This window comes from Macaca thibetana, chromosome X, assembly GCF_024542745.1.
Source record: "Macaca thibetana thibetana isolate TM-01 chromosome X, ASM2454274v1, whole genome shotgun sequence".
Taxonomy (NCBI): Eukaryota; Metazoa; Chordata; class Mammalia; order Primates; family Cercopithecidae; genus Macaca; species Macaca thibetana.
In genome coordinates this window covers 1,328,565-1,344,905 of record NC_065598.1, presented here as the reverse complement: position 1 = coordinate 1,344,905, position 16,341 = coordinate 1,328,565, and the positions used below count along the sequence as shown (strand labels likewise).

Here is a 16,341-nt window from a genome sequence, read left to right as displayed (position 1 = left end):
GAGGCTGAGGCAAGAGAATCACTCGAACCCGGGAGGCGGAGGTTGCAGTGAGGTAAGATAGCTCCATTGCACTCCAGCCTGGGTGACAGAGCAAGACTCTGTCTTGGATGGATAGATGGATAGATAGATAGACAGATAGACAGACAGACAGATAGATAGATAGATAGATAGATAGATAGATAGATAGATAGATAGATAGACAAAATTAGCTGGGTGTGGTGGCACAGGCCTGTAATCCCAGCTACTCAGGAGGCTGAGGCAGGAGAATTACTTGAACCCGGGAGGCAGAGGTTGTAGTGAGCCAAGATCGTGCCATTGCACTCCAGCCTGGGAGACAGAGCAAGACTCCGTCTCAAAAAAAAAAAAGGGGTCAGACTGCGTAATTTATATATATATATAATATATATAAATATATATAAATAATATAAATAGATATTTATAATATATAATATATTATATATTATATAAATATCTATTTATAGTATATATATTATATAAATACATAAAAATAATAAATATATATACTTTTTTAGATGGAGTTTCACTCCTGTAGCCCAGGCTGGAGTGCAATGGTGCGATCTCATCTCATTGTAACCTCTGCCTCCCAGGTTCAAGCAATCCTCCTGCTTCAGCCTCCCAAGTAGCTGGGATTACAGGCACCTGCCACCACACCCAGCTAATTTTTTTTTTTTTTTAAACGGAGTCTCGCTCTGTCTCCCAGGCTGGTGTGCAGTGGCGTGATCTCGGCTCACTGCAAGCTCCGCCTCCCAGATTCACGCCATTCTCCTGCCTCAGCCTCCAGAGTAGCTGGGACTACAGGCACCTGCCACCAGGCCTGTCTATTTTTTTTTGTATTTTTAGTAGAGACGGGATTTCACTGTGTTAACCAGGCTGGTCTCAATCTTCTGACCTCACGATCCGCCCTCCTCGGCCTCCCAAAGTGCTGGGATTACAGGCGTGAGCCACCGCGCCCGGTCAATTTTTGTGTTTTTTAGTAGAGACGGGGTTTCACCACGTTGGTCAAGCTGGTCTGGAACTCCCGACCTCAGGTGATCTGCCCACCTCAGCCTCTCAAAGTGCTGGGATGACAGGTGTGAGCCACCGCGCCCGGCCGACTCTGTAAAATATTTGAAGAGATTTATTCTGAGCCAAATACGACCAGTGGCCCATGATACAGTCTCAGGAGGTCCTGAGAACAGGTGTGCAAGGTGGCCGGGGCACCCCTTGGTTTTATATATTTTAGGGAGACATGACACCTTGATCAGCTTGTGTATGATGCAGATTGCTTCTGTCCAGAAAGGCAGGGGTAAAACTGGAAGTGGGGGCCTTCTAGCTCCTGGGTAAGTAAGTCACAACAGGCTACCTTCTCGGCCGGGCGCAGTGGCTCAGGCCTGTCATCCCAGCACTCTGGGAGGCGGAGGCGGGCAGATCACCTGAGGTCAGGGGTTTGAGATCAGCCTGACCAACTTGGAGAAACCCCGCCTCTACTAAAAATACAAAATCAGCCGGGTGTGGCGGGCGCCTGTTGTCCCAGCTACTCGGGAGGCTGAGGCAGGAGAATTGCTTGAACCTGGAAGGTGGAGGTTGCAGTGAGCTGAGATCGTGCCACTGTGCTCCAGCCTGGGCGACAGACGGAGACTCCATCTCAAAAAAAAGGGGGGGAGGGGAGGAGAGGGGAGGAGAGATTACCTGGGACCACTGAGCAGGTGGGGACGGAGATTTGGGGTGAGTGGGGGTCTCTCTGAGGGATGGAGATTTGGGGTGAGTGGGGGTCTCTGAGGGATGGAGATTTGGGGTGAGCGGGGGTCTCTCTGTGAGGGATGGAGATTTGGGGTGTGTGGGTCTCTCTGTGAGGGATGGAGATTTAGGGTGAGTGGGGTTCTCTCTGTGAGGGATGGAGGTTTGGGGTGAGTGGGGGTCTGTCTCTGAGGGATGGAGATTTGGGGTGAGTGGGGGTCTCTCTGAGGGATGGAGATTTGGGGTGAGTGGGGGTCTCTGAGGGATGGAGATTTGGGGTGAGTGGGGGTCTCTGCGAGGGATGGAGATTTGGGGTGAGTGGGGGTCTCTGAGGGATGGTGGAGATTGGGGGTGAGTGGGGGTCTCTCTCTGAGGGATGGAGATTTGGGGTGTGTGGGTGTCTCTGAGGGATGATTTGGGGTGAGGGTCTCTGTGAGGGATGGAGATTTGGGGTGAGTGGGGATCTCTGCGACAGATGGAGATTTGGGGTGAGTGGGGTCTCCGAGGGATGGAGAATTGGGGTGAGTGGGGTTTGCCTCTGAGGGATGGAGATTTGGGGTGAGTGAGGGTCTCTGTGAGGGATGGAGATTTGGGGTGAGTGGGGCCTCCGAGGGATGGAGAATTGGGGTGAGTGGGGTTTGCCTCTGAGGGATGGAGATTTGGGGTGAGTGAGGGTCTCTCTGAGGGATGGAGATTTGGGGTGAGTGGGGTTTGCCTCTGAGGGATGGCGATTTGGGGTGAGTGGGGGTCTCTGAGGGATGGTGGAGATTGGGGGTGAGTGGGGGTCTCTCTGAGGGATGGAGATTTGGGGTGAGTGAGGGTCTCTGAGGGATGGAGATTTGGGGTGAGTGGGGGTCTGTCTCTGAGGGATGGAGATTTGGGGTGAGTGGTGGTCTCTTTGTGAGGGATGGAGATTTGGGGTGAAGATCATCCATGGGGTGACACCATAAAACGCAGTAACCTGGTCACATTTTCTCTCCTGCATTTTTTCCTGGCACTGGGTTTGGGCCTAAAGAGCTTGGATGGGCTTTCTTCTGAGTCAAGATTGAGACACGGGGGAATAAGGTGGCGGGCGCCTGTAATCCCAGCTACTCGGGAGGCTGAGGAGAAAGAATTGCTTGAACCTGGGAGATGGAGGTTGCAGCGAGCCCAGATCGCACCACTGCTCTCCAGCCTGGGCGACAGAGCGAGACTCCACCTCAAAAAAATTTTTAAAAAACCAACACACAGCAGTGCCTCCCGTTCCCAGCTGAGTCATCCCAGCTGTGGCTTCAATGCTTGCTTTTGGGGTGTGGGAACGTGCCCTGAGGCCTAGGACTGAACCCCTCAGCAGAAAACAGCGTGGGCTGGCTGGTAACAAAGATACTGGGAGGCTCCCCAGCCCAGGAAGCTCCCCCCCGGCCCAGGAAGGACCCAGCACGTGGCAGTTACACCCCAGTTTGTGGGTCTCCCAGCCCAGGATGTTTTCTCAAAACTTGGCAAACCAGAGAGCATCCTGGCCTTCTGGAAGGCATCGGATGTCTGTTTTCTTCTGAAGATTTTTCAAGCCAAGTGCTGGAGCTGAGAAGGGGGTTTCCGAAGCACCCACAGACAAGATAACTCCGGGAGATAAGGACGCTGACAGTTTTTTTTCAGGCAGAACCGGTTCTGCAGCCAGCAGGAAATAGAAGCAACAAGCAACGTGGCCGGCCGTCCGGGCGCGGCAGCTCACGCCTGTCATCCCAGCACGTTGGGAGGCCGAGGCGGGTGGATCACCAAAGGTCAGGAGATCGAGACCATCCTGGCCAAATAGTGAAACCCTGTCTCTACTAAAAATACAAAAATGGGCGTGATGGTGCGCACCTGTCATCCCAGCTACTCGGGAGGCTGAGGCAGGAGAACGGCGTGAACCTGGGAGGCGGAGGTTGTGGTGAGCTGAGATCGCACCACTGCACTCCAGCCTGGTGACAGAGCAAGACTCCGTCTCAAAAAAATAAAAGTCTGGGCCGGGCTCGGGGGCTCACGCCTGTAATCCCAGCACTTTGGGAGGCAGAGGCAGGTGGATCACATGGTCAGAAGTTTGAGACCAGCCTGGCCAACTTGGTGAAACCCCATCTTTACCAAAAACACAAAAAATTAGCCAGGCGTGGTGGCGGGTGCCTGTAATCCCAGCTACTCAGGAGGCTGAGGCAGGAGAAGAGCTTGAACCCGGGAGGCAGAGGTTGTAGTGAACCGAGATCACGCCATTGCAGTACAGCCTGGGCGACACAGCGAGACTCCAAAAACAAAAGAAAGAAAAGACAGAAGGAAGGAAGGAAGAGAGGGAGGGAAAGGAAAGGAAAGGAAAGGGAAGGAAAGGGAAGGAAAGGAAAGGAAGAAGGAAGGAAGGAAAAAGAAAGAAAGAAAGAAAGAAAGAAAGAAAGAAAGAAAGAAAGAAAAAGAAAGAAAGAAAGAAAGAAAGAAAGAAAGAAGAAAAGAAAAGAAACAGGGAGGGAGAGAGAGAGGAAAGAAAGAAGGAAGGAAGGAAGGAAGGAAAGAAAGAAAGAAAGAAAGAAAGAAAGAAAGAAAGAAAGAAAGAAAGAAAGAAAAAAAGAAAGAGAGGGAGGGAGAGAGAGAGGAAGGAAGGAAGGAAAGAAAGAAAGAAAGAGAAAGAAAGGAAGGAAGGAGGGAGGGAGAGAAAGGAAAGAAGGAAGAAAGAAAGAAAGAAAGGAGGGAGGGAGAGAGAGAGGAAGGAAGGAAAGAAATGAGGGAGAGAGAAAGGAAAGAAGGAAGGAAGGAAGAAAGAGGGAGAGAGAGGATGGAAGGAATGAAGGAAGAAAGGAAGAAAGGATGGAGGGAGAGAGAGAGGAAAGAAGGAAGAAAGAAAGAGGGAGAGAGGAAGGAAGGAAAGAAAGAGGAAGGAAGGAAGAAAAAGAAAGAAAGAAAAGAAAGAGAAAAAGAAAGAAAGAAAGAAAAAGGAGGGAGAGAGAAAGGAAGGAAGGAAAGAAAGAAAGAGAAAGAAAGAAAGAAAGAAAGAAAGAAAGAAAGAAAGAAAGAAAGAAAGAAAGAAAGAAAGAAGAAAGGAGGGAGAGAGAAAGGAAGGAAAGAAAGAGGGAGGGAGGGAGGGGGAGAAAGGAAAGAAGGAAGGAAAGGAAAGGAAGGGAAAGGGGAAGGGAAGGGGAAGGGGAAGGGAAGGGGAAGGGGAAGGGAAGGGGAAGGGGAAGGGAAGGGGAAGGGGAAGGGAAGGGGAAGGGGAAGGGGAAGGGAAGGGCCCCAGGCACCCCAGGTACCCCCATCCCAAATTCCTTCCACAGCTCACTGCGTCCCAGGTGTGGGATTAACACCAGCGGCTGGTTACTTCTGAGGAGGCCGGCGAGACAGCTTGGCTCCAGCCCCGGCCCACACTGGGTCTCCGAGTGCTGCAGGATACACAGAGGCTTTTCGAGCCCCTCCGGTGGCCCTTTCATCGCCGACAGCCGTTGGGGGCTGAGCCAGCCAAGGCTGAATTTGCAGAGGATGCTCTTCTGTCACCTGGTTTCCAAAACTTCCACATTAAAAGCACGTCCCTGAGCAGGGGCTGGGTGGGATGAGGGGGTCCGGGCCTGCGGTTTACTGGGCCTGCGGTTTAACGAGCTCTGCATAGACACTTTAAACCCATGTATGGGCCGGGCAAGGTGGCTCATGCCTGTAATTCTTTTTTTTTTTTTAGAGTGCATCTCGTTCGCGTCTCGCTGTGTCACCCAGGCTGGAGTGCAATGGCATGATCTCCGCTCACTGCACGCTCCACCTCCCAGGTGCAAGCGATTCTCCTGCCTCAGCCTCCTGAGTAGCTGGGATGACAGGCACCTGCCACCACGCCCGGCTAATTTTTATATTTTTAGTAGAGACGGGGTTTCACCATGTTGGCCAGGCTGGTCTCGATCTCCTGGCCTCAGGTGATCCACCCGCCTCGGCCTCCCAAAGTACTGGGATTATAGGCGTGAGCCACCGTGCCTGGCCTATAAATGGGTTATGGATGAACTCTTCATGCAGGAAAACTGAAGGCTCCAGGGCAGACATTCTACAGCCAATGACAACCAGAGGCAGAAGCAGGGAGAGGAACCAGCATCATTTGTTAAGGGGCGAATTCTGTCCCCCAAAATGTATGTTGAGTTCCCCAACTTCCAGTCTCTGTGAATAATGGGACCTTATTTGGAAATGTAATTAAAATGTAAATTGGATGAAGGCGAGCCATAAATCCCATGAGTGTGGGTCTAAGAGACAGAAGGGGCCGGGCGCGGTGGCTCAGGCCTGTCATCCCAGCACTTTGGGAGGCCTAGGAGGGCGGATCACGAGGTCAGGAGATCGAGACCAGCCTGGCTAACACGGTGAAAACCCATCTCTACTAAATATACAAAAATTAGCCGGGCGTGGTGGCGGGCGCCTGTAATCCCAGCTACTGAGGAGGCTGAGGCAGGAGAATCGTTTGAACCCAGGAGCTTGCAGTGAGCCGAGATCACGCCATTGCACTCCAGCCTGGTGATAGAGAGAGACTCCATCTGAAAAAAAAAGAGAGAGAGAGACAGAAGAGGAGACACAGACACAGAGGAGGAGGCCACATGGAGACGGAGGCAGAGACCGGAGTGATGGGGCCACAAACCCAGGGATGCCTGGAGCCCCCAGGACCTGGGAGAGGCAGGAAGGAGCCTCCCTTAGAGCCTCTGGAAGGAACTAGATTAAAAACAGTGGCCCTCAGAAAGATCTGTCCACATCCTAAAGGCCAGAACCTGGAGTGGGACCTTATTTTGAAACAGGTCTTTGCAGAAGTCATTTGTTAACCATCTCAAGATCAGATCTGCCTGGATTAGGATAGGCCCAAAATGCAATGACAGGTGTTCTGATCACAGAGAAAAGGAGACACAGACCCAGAGGAGGAGGCCACGTGGAGACGGAGGCAGACACTGGAGTGATGCGGCCACAAGCCCAGGGACGCCTGGATGTCAAGATCCAATCAACCTGGATTAGAATAGGTGCAAAATACAATAGCTGATGTTTTTATTTTATTTTATTTTATTTTTTGAGACAGAGTCTTACTCTGTCCCCCAGGCTGGAGTGCAGTGGCACGATCTTGGCTCACTGCAAGCTCCGCCTCCTGGGTTTAAGCAATTCTCCTGCCTCAGCCTCCCGAGTAGCTGGGATGACAGTCACGCGCCACCACGCCTGGCTAATTTTGTATTTTTAACAGAGACGGGGTTTCTCTATGTTGGTCAGGCTGGTCCCCAACTCCCGACCTCAGGTGATCCATCTGCCTCGGCCTCCCAAAGTGCTGGGATGACAGGCGTGAGCCACCGCGCCCGGCCCATCCGACTAATTTTTTGCATTTTTAGTAGAGACGGGGTTTCCCCATGTTGGTCAGGCTGGTCTCGAACTCCTGACCTCAGGTGATCCATCTGCCTCAGCCTCCCAAAGTGCTGGGATGACAGGTGTGAGCCACCGCGCCCGGCCTAACTGATGTTTTTTATCAGAGAAAAGAGGAGACAGAGACACAGAGGAGGAGGCCACGTGGAGACGGAGGCAGAGACTGGAGGGACACGGCCACACGCCCGGGGACGCCTGGAGCCCCCGGGAGCTGGGAGAGGCAGGAAGGAGCCTCCCCTAGAGCCTCCAGAGGGAGTGCAGTCCTGAGACACCTGGATCTGGAGACTCCTGGTCTGCAGGACTGAGAGAGGATAAATTCCAGTTGTTTTAAGACCCTGGGTTTGCTCTGCCCGCCCGAAAATCTACCCACCCCACAAATGAAGGCTCCAAGCCTAATTCTCCCAGCATCACACTCCTGCAAGCACAGGCACGGCCAGCAGGTGGCAGTCGAACCCCCAGAAAGAAATTGGTTTAAGGTTCCGGGATTTGGATAAATACGGTAATCAAAACCAGGCGGGCGGATCACGAGGTCAGGAGTTCGAGACCAGCCTGGCCAACACGGCGAAACCCCCGTCTCTACTAAAAATACAAAAAATTAGCCACAGGGGTGGTGGGGGGCGCCTGTCATCCCAGCTACTCGGGAGGCTGAGGCAGGAGAATCGCTTGAACCCGGGAGGTGGAGGCTGCAGTGAGCCGAGATCGTGCCGCTGCACTCCAGCCTGAGCAACAAAGCAACACTCCATCTCAAACAAACCAAAAAAAACCCCAAAAAACAGTGTAGGAGGTCCCAAGACCCCTGCAGAGGATTCCTGGATCTCGTGCATGAAAGAATTCGAGCCAGGCGAAGTGGCTCACGGCTGTCATCCCAGCACTTTGGGAGGCCGAGGTGGGTGGATCACCTGAGGTCAGGAGTTCGAGACCAGTCTGGACAACATGGAGAAACCCCCGTCTCTACTAAAAATACAAAATTAGGCAGATGTGGTGGCTTGGTGATTCCAGCTACTCGGGAGGCTGAGGCAGGAGAATCGCTTGAACCCGGGAGGCGGAGGTTGCCGTGAGCCGAGATCGCGCCATTGCACTCCAGCCTGGGGGACAAGAGCGAGACTCCGTCTCAAAAAAAAAAGGGAAGAAGAAAGAAGAAAGAAGGAGAAGACAGAAGGAAGAAGAAAGAAGAAGAAAGAAGAAGGAAAAGGAGAAGACAGAAAGAAGAAGGGAGGAGGAGGGGGGGGGGGGGGGGGGGGGGGGGGGGGGGGGGGGGGGGGGGGGGGGGGGAGGGGGGGGGGGGGGGGGGGGGAGGAGGGGGGGGGGGGGGGGGGGGAGGGGGGGGGGGGGGGGGGGGGGGGGGGGGGGGGGGGGGGGGGGGGGGGGGGGGGGGGGGGGGGGGGGGGGGGGGGGGGGGGGGGGGGGGGGGGGGGGGGGGGGGGGGGGGGGGGGGGGGGGGGGGGGGGGGGGGGGGGGGGGGGGGGGGGGGGGGGGGGGGGGGGGGGGGGGGGGGGGGGGGGGGGGGGGGGGGGGGGGGGGGGGGGGGGGGGGGGGGGGGGGGGGGGGGGGGGGGGGGGGGGGGGGGGGGGGGGGGGGGGGGGGGGGGGGGGGGGGGGGGGGGGGGGGGGGGGGGGGGGGGGGGGGGGGGGGGGGGGGGGGGGGGGGGGGGGGGGGGGGGGGGGGGGGGGGGGGGGGGGGGGGGGGGGGGGGGGGGGGGGGGGGGGGGGGGGAGGGGGGGGGGGGGGGGGGGGGGGGGGGGGGGGGGGGGGGGGGGGGGGGGGGGGAGGGGGGGGGGGGGGGGGGGGGGGGGGGGGGGGGGGGGGGGGGGGGGGGGGGGGGGGGGGGGGGGGGGGGGGGGGGGGGGGGGGGGGGGGGGGGGGGGGGGGGGGGGGGGGGGGGGGGGGGGGGGGGGGGGGGGGGGGGGGGGGGGGGGGGGGGGGGGGGGGGGGGGGGGGGGGGGGGGGGGGGGGGGGGGGGGGGGGGGGGGGGGGGGGGGGGGGGGGGGGGGGGGGGGGGGGGGGGGGGGGGGGGGGGGGGGGGGGGGGGGGGGGGGGGGGGGGGGGGGGGGGGGGGGGGGGGGGGGGGGGGGGGGGGGGGGGGGGGGGGGGGGGGGGGGGGGGGGGGGGGGGGGGGGGGGGGGGGGGGGGGGGGGGGGGGGGGGGGGGGGGGGGGGGGGGGGGGGGGGGGGGGGGGGGGGGGGGGGGGGGGGGGGGGGGGGGGGGGGGGGGGGGGGGGGGGGGGGGGGGGGGGGGGGGGGGGGGGGGGGGGGGGGAGGGGGGGGGGGGGGGGGGGGGGGGGGGGGGGGGGGGGGGGGGGGGGGGGGGGGGGGGGGGGGGGGGGGGGGGGGGGGGGGGGGGGGGGGGGGGGGGGGGGGGGGGGGGGGGGGGGGGGGGGGGGGGGGGGGGGGGGGGGGGGGGGGGGGGGGGGGGGGGGGGGGGGGGGGGGGAGGGGGAGGGGGGGGGGGGGGGGGGGGGGGGGGGGGGGGGGGGGGGGGGGGGGGGGGGGGGGGAGGGGGGGGGGGGGGGGGGGGGGGGGGGGGGGGGGGGGGGGGGGGGGGGGGGGGAGGGGGGGGGGGGGGGGGGGGGGGGGGGGGGGGGGGGGGGGAGGGGGGGGGGGGGGGGGGGGGGGGGGGAGGGGGGGGGGGGGGGGGGGGGGGGGGGGGGGGGGGGGGGGGGGGGGGGGGGGGGGGGGGGGGGGGGGGGGGGGGGGGGGGGGGGGGGGGGGGGGGGGGGGGGGGGGGGGGGGGGGGGGGGGGGGGGGGGGGGGGGGGGGGGGGGGGGGGGGGGGGGGGGGGGAGGGGGGGAGGAGGGGGGGGGGGGAGGGGGGGAGGGGAGGGGGGGGGGGGGGGGGGGGGGGGGGGGGGGGGGGGGGGGGAGGAGGGGGGGGGGGGGGGGGAGGGGGGGGGGGGGGGGGGGGGGGGGGGGGGAGGGAGGGGGGGGGGGGGGGGAGGAGGAGGGGGGGGGGGGGGAGGAGGGGGGGGGGGGGGAGGGGGGGGGAGGAGGGGGGAGGAGGGGGGGGGGAGGGAGGGTTAAGGGAATCCCTCCCCCAACCCTGGCATTTAAAGCCGCAGGCAGGCTCGGATTTCCCTGTTACCCCGAGGACGCCAGGAGTATTGAATTTAACGGCGGGCCCCAGTGCCCTTCTTTTAACTAATGACATCTGCGAAGGAATTCCAACTAAGGTCTCATTCCCAGAGTCCAGGCATTTGGAACTCAAAGTATATATTTTGGGGCCGCCGTGCCCGGCCACCAGACCATCCAGGCGCGTCCCCCCGTCTTCTGCCTCTGCCTGTCCTCGGCTGCCTTCAGGTTTTCCTGGGTGGAGAGCTCATGAGAAACCCACTTATGGCTAGCGTTCCGTTATTGGAACGCTAAGCTGGTAGGAGTTACTTCTGGCCTCCTGCTGAAGGGCCTGGCCAAGATCTGGTTTTACACACAAAGGAACTTGCAACCTCTGGCATACTTGAGGCTTAAAATGTCCGTGCAGAGCTCATTAAACTACAGGCCCCGGGCCCCTGAGCCCGCCCAGTCCTTGCTCTGGGACAGGCCTTTGATTTGGACACAAGAGGGGCCAGGGACGCCATCTGCAGATTCAGCCCTGGCCGGTTCAGCCCCCAGCGACTGTCGGCAATAAAAGGGGTCAGACAAAGGACTGGAAAAGCAGCTCACAGCGGGAATCCTGAGGCACTCAGGAGCCAGGCTGTCTGGCAAGCCTCAAACACACCCAGCAGGTTGGTTTAATCCCACATCACGGACGCTGGGAGCTGTGCAAGGAGTTTGCGAACAGGATTCCTGGGGATGCCTGAAGCTCGTTCTGCGGGAGCTGCCTCTGGGACAGGAAATGTCACATTGTACCAGCAAGGTCTCTGTCCAGCCCAGACCACAAGGCCCAAATCCGGCAGAACGCCTCTAGGCCATTGAGGTTCCTGGATTCCACTTTTAGCCAGAGCCAGCTAGGAAGAGGCTAGGAGCTTGTTAAAGTCTGAGGGTTGGCCGGGCGCGGTGGCTCACGTCTGTCATCCCAGCACTTTGGGAGGCCGAGGCAGGTGGATCACTTGAGGTCAGGAGCTCGCGACCAGCCTGGCCAACATGGTGAAGCCCATTTCTGCCGAAAATACAAAAATTAGCCGGGCGCGGTGGCGGACGTCTGTAATTCCAGCTACTCAGGAGGCTGAGGCAGGAGAATCACTTGAACCCCGGAGGCAGAGGTTGTGGTGAGTCGAGATGGAACCACTGCACTCCAGCCTGAGACACAGAGCAAGTCTCCATGTCTAAGAAAAAAAAAAGGTGGGTGCAGTGGCTCATGCCTGTCATCCCAGCACTTTGGGAGGCCGAGGTGGGTGGATTACCTGAGGTCAGGAGTTCAAGACCAGCCTGGCCAACATAGTGAAACCCCATCTCTACTAAAAATACAAAAATTATCCGGGTGTGGTGGCTCACACATGTAATCCCAGCTACTCGGGAGGCTGAGGCAGGAGAATCGCTTGAACCTGGGAGGTGGAGGTTGCAGTGAGCTGAGATGGTGCCACTGCACTCCAGCCTGGGAGACAGAGCGAGACTCCATCTCAAATTTAAAAAAAAAAAAAAAAAAAAAAAGCCTGTTGGTCCTGGGAATTCCACCCAAACTGAAAACCCAAAACAGCTGTCCCTGGCCCCCTTAAATACGACACCAGACACCTCCTCCAGATTGCCCTCCAGGGACGTCAGAACCAGGTATGACAATATATGTAGGTTGCTTTTATCTTTTTCCTAGTGGTGGCAGAATCACCTACTACTAGCAGAAGCACTACTAGCAGAAGCTGCTAGTAGTAGCAGCTTTTTTTTTCTGCTTTTTTTTTTTTCTCTCTCTCTTTTTTTTTTGAGACAGTCTTGCTGTGTTGCCCAGGCTGGTCTTGAACTCCTGGGCTCAAGCGATCCTCCTGCCTCGGCCTCCCAAAGTGCTGGGATTAACGGCATGAGCCACCATGCTAGGCCTATTTTTCTTCTTTTATTTATTATTATTTATTTTTTATTTATTTTTTCTGAAGACAGAGTCTCATTCTGTCACCCAGGCTGGAGTGTAATGGTGCAATCTCGGCTCACTGCAACCTCTGCCTCCCGGGTTCAAGCGATTCTCCTGCCTCAGCCTCCCAAGTAGCTGGGATTACAGGCGCCCACCACCACGCCTGGCTAATTTTTGTATTTTTAGTAGACATGGGGTTTCACCATGTTAGCCAGGCTGGTCTCCTGACCTCGTGATCCACCTGCCTCGGCCTCCCACAGTGCTGGGATTACGGGCGTGAGCCACCGCGCCCGGCCTATTTCTTTTTTTACTTTTATTTATTTATTTATGTATTTATTTATTTATTTATTTATTTATTTATTTTTTGAGAAGGAGTCTCGCTCTGTCACCCAGGCTGGAGTGCAGTGGCTCAATCTCCACTCACTGCAACCTCCACTTCCTGGGTTCAAGTGATTCTCCTGCCTCAGCCTCCCAAAGTAGCTGGGATTAGAGGTGTGCACCATCATGCTCTGCTAATTTTTTTTTTTTTTTTAAGCAGAGACTGGGTTTCCCTAACTTGGCCAGGCTCGAACTGCTGACTTCAGGTGATCCATCTGCCTTGGCCTCCCACAGTGCTGGGTTTACGGGCGTGAGCCGCCATGCCCAGCCTATTTCTTTTTTTATTTTTTATTTTTATTTATTTTTTTTTTATTTTATTTTTTTTTTTTTTGAGACGGAGTCTCGCTCTGTCATCCAGTCTGTAGTGCAGTGGTGCGATCTCAGCTCACCACAACCTCCGCCTCGGGGTTCAAGCAATTCTCCTGCCTCAGCCTCCCGAGTAGCTGGGACTACAGGCGCCCGCCACCTCGCCCGGCTAATTTTTGTATTTTTAGTAGAGACGGGGTTTCACTATGTTGGTTAGGCTGGTCTTGAACTCCTGACCTCGTGATCCGCCCTCCTCGGCCTCCCAAAGTGCTGGAATTACAGGCGTGAGCCACCGCACCCGGCCGTCTTTTTTTTTTAAATAGAAGTGACCAGCATGGGCTGGGTGTGGTGGCTCACGCCTATAATCCCAGCACTTTGGGAGGCTGAGGCAGGCAGTTCACAAGGTCAAGAGATGGAGACCAGCCTGGCTAACGTGCTGAAACCTCATCTCTACTAAAAATACAACAATTAGCCGGGCGTGGTGGCGGGCGCCTGTAGTCCCAGCTACTCGGGAGGCTGAGGCAGGAGAATGGCGTGAACCTGGGAGGTGGAGGTTGCAAAGAGATTGAGACCAGCCTGGCCAATATGGTGAAAACCCATTTCTACTAAAAATACAACAATTAGCTGGGTGTAGTGGTGCCTGTAGTCCCAGCTACTCAGGAGGCTGAGGCAGGAGAATGGCGTGAACCTGGGAGATGGAAGTTGCAAGGAGATCGAGACCAGCCTGGCCAACACGGTGAAACCCCGTCTCTATTAAAAATACAACAATTAGCTGGGTGTGGTGGCGGCGCCTGTAGTCCCAGCTACTCAGGAGGCTGAGGCAGGAGAATGGCTTGAACCTGGGAGGCGGAGGTTGCAGTGAGCCGAGATCGTGCCACTGCGCTCCAGCCTGGGCGACAGAGCGAGACTCTGTCTTGAGGGGAAAAAAAGGAAAAAAGCAATGATAAGCATGGGTGAGGTTCTGTCCCTGCAGAGACAGCTAAGGCGAGGCCCCGAGCAGCCGTCCTCTGGGACTTGCCTTAGATTTGGAAGTTTTGGACACTAGGGGCCAGAAGCGCTCTGCAAATCCTCCTGGGCAAGCTGGGACGCTAGAAAAAGTTGCAACAAGGATTTGGGATGTGGGGATGGAGCCACAGGGCAGAAAAGGGGCCTGTGGCTGGTAGCTCCTAGCCCAGAAAATCTGGTCTCCCTTGGCAGTTAGGAGTCAGGATGCCCTGAGGCCCCGGTCAGCAGGTGGCACTGTCAGAGTCGTTTCAACCTACAGCAAATCCAACTTGAAGAAGGGCTGGGTAAATTGAGGCTGAGACCTGCAGGGCTGCATTCTCAGACGGTTAAAGCATTATTTTATTATTATTGTTATTAATTTTTTTTTTCTTTTTGAGACGGAGTCTCGGTCTGTTACCCAGGCTGGAGTGCAGTGGCACCATCTCGGCTCACTGCAACCTCCGCCTCCCGGGTTCAACTAATTCTCCTGCCTCAGCCTCCCAAGTAGCTGGGACCACAGCTGCACCAGGCCCAGCTAATTTTTGTATTTTTAGTAGAGACGGGGTTTCACAATATTGGCCAGACTGGTCTCGAACTCCTGACCTCCTGATCCACCTGCCTCGGCCTCCCAAAGTCCTGGGATGACAAGCGTGAGCCACCGTCCCTGGCCTTTTATTATTATTATTATTATTATTATTATTAATTTTGGGGATATAGTGTTGCTCTGTCACCCAGGCTGCAGTGCAATGGTACGATCTCGGCTCACTGCAACCTCCGCCTCCTGGGTTCAAGCGATTCTCCTGCCTCAGCGTCCTGAGTAGCTGAGTCTACAGATGCCCGCCACCACATCTGGCTAATTTTTGTATTTTTAGTAGAGATGGGATTTCTCCATATTGGTCAGGCTGGTCTCGAACTCCCGACCTCAGGTGATCCGCCAGCCCTCGGCCTCCCAAAGTGCTGGGATGACAGGCGTGAGCCCCCACGCCCAGCCCACAGTTAAGGCATTCTAAGTCACAGAAGGAGACAAGAGGTCAGCACAAAATACAGGTCATTAAAAATCTCGCTGATAAAACAGGCTACAATAAAGAGGCGCGCTAAAACCCACTCATCCTCTGGTCATCCTCAGTGCTACAATCCCAGCAGTTTACAAATGCCACCCTCTGTGGTCTAAAAAGGGGAAGTCTGAATAAAGCACCCATTATTTAGCATATCATCAAGAAATAACCATAATAATGGGCCGGGCACAGTGGCTCACACCTGTCATCCCAGCCCTCTGGGAGTCTGAGGTGGGTGGATTATTTGAGGTCAGGAGTTCGAGACCAGCCTGGCCGACATGGGGAAACCCCGTCTCCACTAAAAATAGAAAAAAAAAAAAATTAGGTGGGCGTGGTGGGTGGCACCTGTAATCCCAGCTACTCGGGAGGCTGAGGCAGGAGAATCTCATGAAACCGGGAGGTGGAGGTTGCAGGGAGTCAAGATTGCACCACTGCACTCCAGCCTGAGCAACAGAGTGAGACTCTGTCTCAAAAAATAAAAATGGATAGGCCGGGTGTGGTGGCTCACACGTGTATTCCCAGCACTTCAGGACGCCAAGGCAGGTGGATCACCTGAGGTCAAGAGTTTCGAGACCAGCCTGGCCAACATGGTGAAACCCTGTCTCTACTGAAAATACAAAAATTAGCCAGGTGTGGTGGCGGACGCCTGTCATCCCATCTACTAAGGAGGCTGAGGCAGGAGAATCACTGGAACCCGGGAGGCGGAGGTTGCAGTGAGCCAAGATCATGCCACTGCACTCCAACCTGGGCAACAAGAGTGAAACTCCGTCTCAAAATAAATAAATAAGTAAATAAAAATAAATAAAAACCACAACGGTAACTTTTTTGCACTCCAGCCTGGGAGAGAGGGCGAGACTCCATCTCAAAAAATTAAATAAATAAATAAATAAAACAAAAACAGTAACTTCTTTGCACTTCAGCCTGGGAGACAGAGCGAGACTCCGTGTCAAAAAATATAAATAAATAAAAACAAAAACGTTAAACTTTTTGCATCCCAGCCTGGGAGACAAAGCAAGACTCCGTGTCAAAAATAATAAATAGATAAATAAATAAATAATAAATAGGCCGGGCAAGGTGTAATTGCTTGAACCCGGGAGGCAGAGGTTGCGGTGAGCCGAGATCGCGCCATTGCACTCCAGCCTGGGCGACAAGAGCGAAACTCCGTCTCAAAATAAATAAATACATACATACATAAAAATAAAAACAAAAATGGTAATTTTTTTGTATTCCAGCCTGGGAGACAGAGGGAGACTCTGTCTCAACAAATGTAAATAAATAAAGGCCAGGCGGGGTGGCTGACGCCTATAATCCCAGCACTTTGGGAGGCCGAGGCGGGCGGATCACCTGAGGTCAGGAGTTCGAGACCAGCCTGACCAACATGGAGAAACCCCGTCTCTACTGAAAATACAAAATTAGCCGGGCTTGGTGGTGGGTACCTGTAATTCCAGCTACTCAGGAGGCTGAGGTGGGAGAATCACTGGAACCCGGGAGGCGGAGGTTGCAGTGAGCCGAGATTGCACCACTGCACTCCAGCCTGGGCGAC

At 56.8% G+C, this 16,341-nt stretch overlaps 1 protein-coding gene across 1 annotated transcript; it reads right to left on the bottom strand.

The window, feature by feature from the left end:
• Positions 1 to 5,158: 5,158 nt before the first annotated feature.
• LOC126946774 (basic proline-rich protein-like) lies at positions 5,159 to 10,084 on the bottom strand (the record flags this gene model as incomplete). Its single annotated transcript, XM_050777431.1, has 2 exons — positions 5,159 to 5,313; positions 8,314 to 10,084. Coding segments are annotated over 2 exons (1,926 nt in total), but the record flags the coding sequence as incomplete, so codon positions are not given.
• Between the last annotated feature and the right edge of the window lie 6,257 nt (positions 10,085 to 16,341).